The sequence below is a fragment of the Quercus suber genome, unplaced genomic scaffold, assembly GCF_002906115.3.
Source record: "Quercus suber isolate HL8 unplaced genomic scaffold, Cork oak 2.0 scaffold_849, whole genome shotgun sequence".
NCBI lineage: Eukaryota > Viridiplantae > Streptophyta > Magnoliopsida > Fagales > Fagaceae > Quercus > Quercus suber.
In genome coordinates, this window is record NW_027070279.1 from 73,011 (window position 1) to 80,835 (window position 7,825).

Consider the following 7,825-nt stretch of genomic DNA (forward strand, 5'->3'; position numbering starts at 1 on the left):
CTTTAGTTTGAATGAATGGGATTTTATGTTATTGAAATTTTATATAACAAAGAACGTACATCAATAAAAATGAATGAATGAGATTTCAAACTAAGATATTTAGTTGTTGGTAGTATTTACAGTTGAACGAATAATGAAATAGTGATACTGTTTCTTGGGAAAATTTTATGGGTGTGAGACAACATTGAGAAGAAGACACGTTGAGAAGAAAAAAAAAAGACAAGTTAATTTTAATGCAATGAAATGAAAGTAATCCCAAAAAAAAAAAGGGGGTTTATTAAACCAAAAAATAAAGATTTTCATTAGAGGTCTCCATTTAAGATTGAGTTTATTAAAGTAATCCTTATAAAAAATGTATTTATTATAATAAGGGCATTTTCGGCAATTTGATTTAAAAAGATTTCATTACATCGTTTTAAGATGTTGTACCAAACATGTGGAATATAGATTCAGGGTTCTATTACTATAGGGTTACCAAACAACTGAATAGGAATTATTATTACATTACAACATCTTGCATTCCTTGTAATAGCTATTCCTATTCCAATGTAATCATCATTACAGTCTACCAAACATGCCCTTATTGTCTTAGCATGCTAATAAAGATAAGAAATAAATATGGACATTATACATTTGATTTTTTTTTTTTTAGTTGTAAGAGGAATTTATCCACAATATTCTTGGAATATCCAGAATGTTTATGGGAAAAATTAATTATTTTCATCAAAATATTGAATATGAATATTATACATTTGTTTTTTGTTAAGTCATAAAAGGATTTTATCCACAATATTCTTGGAATATCCAAAATGTTTATGGAAAGAAATTAATTATCTTCATCATTGTTTTTCTTTTTGTTAAGTTGTAAGATAATTTTATTCACAATATTCTAGGAAGGGTCATGCTATCGAGTGACCTCAAGGCACTCATTAATAATCTATTCTAGGAAAGTTTTGATACCACTTTTATAGGGAATGAAAAAGATGTCAAAATATTAATTACTTTTTTTTTTTCATTTCTCATAAAAACTTTCTTTAAATGGATTATTAACCAATGCCCTAATGACACTCGTTAGCATTTTCCAATATCCAAAATGTTTATAAGAAGAAATTTATCATTGTCAGTTATATTTATCATAAAAGTTTTTTTTTTCTTGAATTGTGAGACTTTTTACTTGGAATACCAAAAATGTTTAAGGATTGAAATTAATTGCCGTCATAATTAGACAAAATGTTTATAGGAAGAAAATAAGGAAATAACTTACAGGAGTTTTAACAATTGTTATTGATTTTTTTTTTTTTGAGATATAGGTATTATTGACATATATTTTAACATAAAAGCATGTGTCATTGGATCCAATTTTTATACTATATACAATTTAGATTTAGATAAGCTAATGTTAGCGCTACTTTGAGATCCTTGTACATTGTACAATGTCTTTATTTATTTATTTATTATTATTATTTTTTTGGATAAAGTACAATGTCTTTTTTTATTTATTTTTATCTGTATGTGCTTCGAGGAATGTCATTGTGCCTTAGTTTTCACTAAATTGTGCAGGTTAGCATCGTGGATTATGCAACTTGACCTAGGCTATTATGATGTATTAGCTAAAGTTAAAGTACCGTTTTTTGAAGAAGAAAAGTTAAAGCACATTGTGCGCTGTTTTTGTATTGATTTCTATCTGTATGTTCTTCAGGGAGTATCCCTGTGCCTTGGTTTTTATATACCTACTTAAAAAATAAAAAAATAAAAAACCGATTTAAATTCAGAGATTAAATTAAAATTTTAATCTTTAAATTTTGGAGGTTATTTTGATTTTGATTTTTTTAAGGTTGAGATATTTTATTTTGGTACACCAAGTTAGATTTTATTTTTAAATTGGTCATTACATCAATATTCGTAACTTGGTCATTAAATGCAATAGAATGGAATAGTTTCTTTTGGTTTTTTTCTCTCTCTCTCTCTCTCAATAGTCAAGTTAGTCACCTACTTAGATGGAATGACTATTTTCAAAACAAAATTAAATTTGGTGGGTTAAAATAAAAAATTATAAACTTATTGGATAAAAAACAAAAATAATTCCATACTTTGAGGCTCAAAAGTTTAATTTAATCAAATTGTGAATAAAATAAGCTGTGCACAAGCGTTGAACCAGTCAAACCATCCAAATTTTGCTTAGTTAAGCAGACTGATTAGCTGTAGCTCTCATAAAATCTTACTATTTGTATCCAACTTGCAATTTATTAAATTTCCTATTGTGTTAAATTAGTTTTTTAAAAATTATATTAAAAAAAAAAGATTCATTAAAACCCATTTTTTTAGAGAATCAACCTTAAAAAAAAAAAAAAAAAACACTCACTCACAAAGTCACACCCTTTTTTTCTTTGTTCTTTTTTGGATGTGACCCTATACATATAATGCCCGGGAACTTCATTTCTATATCACTAAATTAATATATATTTTTTTTAAGTCAATAGTAAAAATGCCTCTAATAAGTTGGTACTTTTGTTGAAAAAGTTGACCCATCTGTTCCACATTTGAAAAACCGCGTTAGTTTAATTTAACCTTCCCCGCATACATTTGCCCAAAAACCGACAAAGACATAAGAAATGAAATAGAAAAGAAAACACCAAGAGGAAAAAACGAATTAAAAGACTTATTCATAGTGGGTCAACGTCATGTTCATCACCACCCACTCTTTATCTACAAATACAATACGATGCCTCGTCTCAATCCATCAAATCCCAAATAATTTTCTCTATCCAATGGAAATGGGAAATAATTCCACAAAGCAAACACACTCACACGCACACAAACTTTCCCTTCATCGTCCAAATCACAATCAGAACCACAACAGAGCTCCAATTTTAACCATGAGCAACAACAATTACGCAGCAACAGAAGCAGACCCAGAAGCAGAAGAACCGACATGGCCAGAACTCCTAGGTAGCAACAATTGGGAAGGTCTATTGGACCCTCTCAACCTTAGCCTCCGCAAACTCGTGCTTCGCTGTGGTGATCTCATCCAATGCACCTATGATACCTTCATCAACGACGAGAATTCCAAGTACTGTGGCTCTAGTCGCTATGGCAAGGCCTCTTTCTTCAACAAAGTCATGTTTGAGGCTGCCTCTGATTACCAAGTTGTGGCCTTTCTCTATGCCACGGCTAGAGTTGGTCACCGTGAAGCCTTTTTCTTCCACTCTCAGTCCCGTGAGTCTTGGGACCGTGAGTCCAATTGGATTGGCTATATAGCTGTGACAACTGACGAGGCTAGCTCCGCCTTAGGCAGACGTGAAATCTATGTAGCCTGGCGTGGTACTACAAGGAACTACGAGTGGATTGATGTATTGGGTGCTGAACTCGAGTCTGCCCAGTCTTTGTTGCATCCACAACATGTGCCTGCAGCTAAGCATGGTAATGATGGTGATGCTAGTAGCAGTGATAGCGATGATGATAATGAAAAGGTTCCAAAAGTCATGAGGGGTTGGCTTACAATCTACACCTCGGATGACCCCAAGTCGCAATTCACAAAAACAAGTGCAAGAGTACAGCTTTTAACCAAAATCAAGGGGCTGATAAAGCAGTACCAAGATGAGAAGGTAAGTGTGACACTAGTGGGGCATAGTCTTGGTGCTAGTTTATCAGTTTTGAGCGCTTTTGATTTGGTGGAGAATGGTGTTTCTGATATTCCAGTTTCAGCAATTGTGTTTGGGTGCCCACAAGTTGGCAATAAAGCTTTCAATCAAAGGTTCAAAAGTTACCCAAATCTTAATGTTTTGCACGTGAGGAACACCATTGATCTCATACCTCACTATCCTGGGCACTTGTTGGGGTTCGTGGACACTGGGATTGAGTTGGTTATAGATACAAGGAAGTCACCGAGCTTGAAAGACTCAAAGCATCCAGGTGATTGGCATAATTTGCAGGCCATGTTGCATGTGGTAGCTGGGTGGAATGGGAAGGAAAAGGATTTTGAGTTAAAGGTTAAGAGAAGCTTGGCTCTGGTGAACAAGTCGTGTGAGTTTCTCAAGGATGAGTGTTTGGTACCAGGGTCATGGTGGATAGAGAAGAACAAAGGGATGGTGCGAGATGAGAAAGGTGATTGGGTTTTGGCTCCGCCTGATGATGAAGATCTGCCTGTACCTGAGGAGTATTGACTGGTAGAAACGACTTGGATTTTTGATTGGTTGGTCTTGTGTTCATCAGCTAAAGTGGTGATTGATTTTAATTTTCCATTGTTTAGTTGTACTGCCCTTTTTTACTGTACTATTCACTCTGTGCCTTAGCATGGTCCATGGATGCTTCCTCATCTGTTGTCTAAAACTATAGCCTATATTATGATAATACAGTGTGCTTCTTTGTTTATTTGGACATTAAATTAATATTGTATGTAAAATTCAAAACAAAAATTAAGTCTGTCTAAGAAATAATATAGATAATAATTTTTCTTCAATAATTGTGATTGGTTAGCATTTAAGGTTCTTTCCACGCCTAAACTCCTAACACGAATATGCCATCCTTTAAAATGCTTTGTCCAGAACAGTAGAAGGACACTTCTTACTGCTTATTTTCTCGGTCAACTAAATATATTATGATTTTTTTAGTAGAGTTTGGTTTGTATATGCTTTAGAATCTCATTCACTCTTCTTGTGTGTGTATGTAATATATCCCTGTTGTATCTAATTTAATTTAATATAATCAATAACTATCAGAAAGCCCAAAGCCACATGTCTTAACAAAGAAACAGCTCATCAAACCACGCCTAAACTCCTAACACGAATATGCCATCCTTTATAATGCTTTGTCCAGAACAGTAGAAGAACACTTCTTACTGCTTATTTTCTCGGTCAACTAAATATATTATGGTTTTTTTAGTAGAGTTTGGCTTGTATATGCTTTAGAATCTCATTTACTCTTCTTGTGTGTGTATGTAATATATCCCTATTGTATCTAATTTAATTTAATATAATCAATAACTATCAGAAAGCCCAAAGCCACAAGTCTTAACAAAGAAACAGCTCATCAAAAAAAAAAAAAAAAAAAAGTAAACAAAGAAACAGACATCTTTCTTATGGAAATCATCATAAGATTCTTGAAGCATAATGGTCTACATCACAACTAAATTGTGGTAAAAGTTATGCACTAATTTGTCACAACAATTTTTATAATTTTTACTGCAATTTGTTCACATATTGAGTAGTAAGTAATAAAAAAAAAAAGTGTTGTATTTATTAGCCCACAACTTCATCTCTCATAATTTACCTGAATAATAAAGTTGTAAAAATTATTGTGGTAGTACTATCCAACTGCCTGACATAAACCTTGGATGGCCACAAAAAAGAATTAAAGTGAGCTAGATTGGCCTTACGGCCCTTACTTTTCTGCTTTTTGCTTTTGATAACCTCTTTTTTGCCCTTTTTGTTTTAATGATATTTGAAACGAACATTTATTCACAATTAAATCTGTGAGTCTTATGCAAATTCTTCTAAACATCTCATTCAACAACCACTGAAATCAATTCAACTTTTGGAAAGTAGTGGGGCCACTTAATTTTTAGGATCCTCTCTTCCAATTTGACCTGCATTGCTTCTCCGTAGTAAATTAATATAACAAAATTAAATACTACTTATGTCTCTTTCTTTTTTTTCTTTTTCTTTTTTTGGTACAAAGCAAATAGCATTAAACTAAAAACTCAAAGTATGAGCACTGCCACGGCAGTGTCTTAAGTACACATAATTTGCAGCATCCTGAGAAAGAAAGATAAAACAAAAGCAGGATTAACTTTCTTGCTAAATACTACTTATGTCTCTTTCTTGGTAGACAATTTTCTTGCTAAATTCTCGGAAGAAAAGTTAATATTATTATAATACTGAATTTTTAAATAAAACCAATTTTTTTAGAAGATAAATAAAACCATTTAGAAACACAATTTTGACATTGATACTGATAGAGTGATAGTCTAGATTCTAGAATCTAGATGATCATCATGCATGACGTGGCTCAATGAAGTGCGCAGGCAATGTTGCCGTCAACTTTGGGTAATTTCGTTGCTTTGTATTAGAAGAAAGCCTTTGGACACGCACCTTATCAAACTTGTGCATGTATTCCCATAAAAAAAATTAAAAAATTTGAGCATGTATTAAATGGTAATTAGATTGTTTTTACTAAATACCCATGGTGGTCTCATATGTAAATATGCAATCCAATTAAAAATTGACAAATATATAAGTTGTAATAAAATATGTGATTTTATCATAGTTGACTTACTGTTGTGCCAATGCGCTTTACTCTCCTCGAAACCTTCCTGAGATTGGGGATGGAAGGTCCAAAAGATTAAAAAAAAAAAAAAAACAAACAAACAAACAAACAAACAAAGGTTATACGTATGTCTATGAATAGGTTATATCTTGTGTTTATAAAAAAGAAGAAAAAAAAGGTTATACTTTGTGAAAGGCTGTAAGTAACTATCTAATACCCATAGACAGGGACAGAGGTAGGACTTCGAGTTAGGGGGGCTGAAGTATAAAAAGAAATTAGGCAAAAAGTCACTTTTAGTCTCTATATTTTCAGGCGATTCCCATTTTAGTCCCCACATTTTATTTTTACCGCTTTTAGTTCCTATCCTTAAAAACGCTTCTCGTTTTAGTCTCTGCCGTTACATCAGAAACGGAAATTGCACAACTGGCAAACAGCATACACTGTTGGCCTGACGTGGCCATTAAAATAATAATAAAAAATGTCACGTCAATATTTAAATTTAAAAAGTTAACTTATTAATTTTAACTAAATAAAAAAAAATTAAAAACATAATTAAAAAAAATCACAAATCGATAATGAAATTTAAAAAAAAAAAAAAAAAAAAAAAAAAAAAAAAAAACCCTGAGATCAAGAACACAGTTCAAGATCTAAGAAAAAAAAAGAAAAAAAAAACACCCACATACACACATTTTCTTTCCTTCACTCAAACTTACTAAAAAATACAACAGCCAGATCTCTCAAACTGGGTGTTGTTTTTTGAGTTGCACATCATGCTCTCAGACTTCGATCTCTCCCTACGCTCAGACGCAATCCCAGCCGTCGAATCCCCATTGTGCTCCCCAGACAACGTGACCCCATTGACTCCGTCGTACACCCGCGAAGCACACATGCCATTCTCCTGCCTCCCGAACCGGCTCTTTCGGTCACGCAAGGTCCAAACCTTAGCCCCGAATCGGCTGTTTATGGCGGAGCCGGTCGACGCCCGATCGTGCTCCTTCGTCGAGACCCACGAGAACGTGTCGCCGGAGGTGGCGTCCGGCGGGTCCCACAGCAACGCGGTCGACTGGTGGGCCTTCGGGATCTTCATCTACGAAATGATCTACGGTTGCACGCCCTTTGCGGCTCCATCGAACAAGACCACGCTGTGTAACATCATAAAAAAGCCCCTCGAGTTCCTGATGTCCCTCACGCCCCCCAGTGCTAGTGAGCTTCACGTGCGCGACCTCATCTCTGGGTTGCTGAACAAGGACCTGGTTGAAATTTCTGGTGCTAATTGAGCTAAATTTGTATTTGAGCTAAATTTTTTGGGTTTATTTTGTGTTTGTTTCCTAAGAAAATATAGGTTTATGGGTTTGTTGGAGATTGGATTATTTTTTGGGTATCTTGAACTGTGTTCTTGTTGTTCTTGATCTCAGGGTTTGGTTTTTTTTTTTTTTTTAAATTCATTATTGATTTGTGATTTTTTTTAATTATGTTTTTATTTTTTTATTTAGTTAAAATTAATAAATTAATTTTTTTTAATTTAAATACTGACGAGGCATTTTTTATTATTATTTTAATG

At 33.4% G+C, this 7,825-nt stretch overlaps 2 protein-coding genes across 2 annotated transcripts; both read left to right on the forward strand.

Annotated features, from left to right (window-relative positions):
• Positions 1-2,682: 2,682 nt before the first annotated feature.
• LOC112033223 (phospholipase A1-IIdelta) lies at positions 2,683-4,371 on the forward strand. Its single transcript, XM_024066002.2, has one exon. It carries the CDS (start codon positions 2,769-2,771, stop codon positions 4,161-4,163), a length of 1,395 nt encoding a protein of 464 aa, XP_023921770.1. The 5' UTR covers positions 2,683-2,768; the 3' UTR covers positions 4,164-4,371.
• A 2,663-nt stretch (positions 4,372-7,034) lies between these two features.
• Positions 7,035-7,541, forward strand: LOC112033197 (protein kinase PINOID). The gene has a single exon (XM_024065972.1). The coding sequence runs from the start codon at positions 7,035-7,037 to the stop codon at positions 7,539-7,541; it is 507 nt and encodes a 168-aa protein (XP_023921740.1).
• The last annotated feature ends 284 nt before the right edge of the window (positions 7,542-7,825 follow it).

What these genes read in the sequence shown, in the direction of transcription:
- LOC112033223 (XM_024066002.2), top strand. Translation starts at nt 2,769, where the DNA reads ATGGAAATGGGAAATAATTCCACAAAGCAAACACACTCACACGCACAC.
- LOC112033197 (XM_024065972.1), top strand. Translation starts at nt 7,035, where the DNA reads ATGCTCTCAGACTTCGATCTCTCCCTACGCTCAGACGCAATCCCAGCC.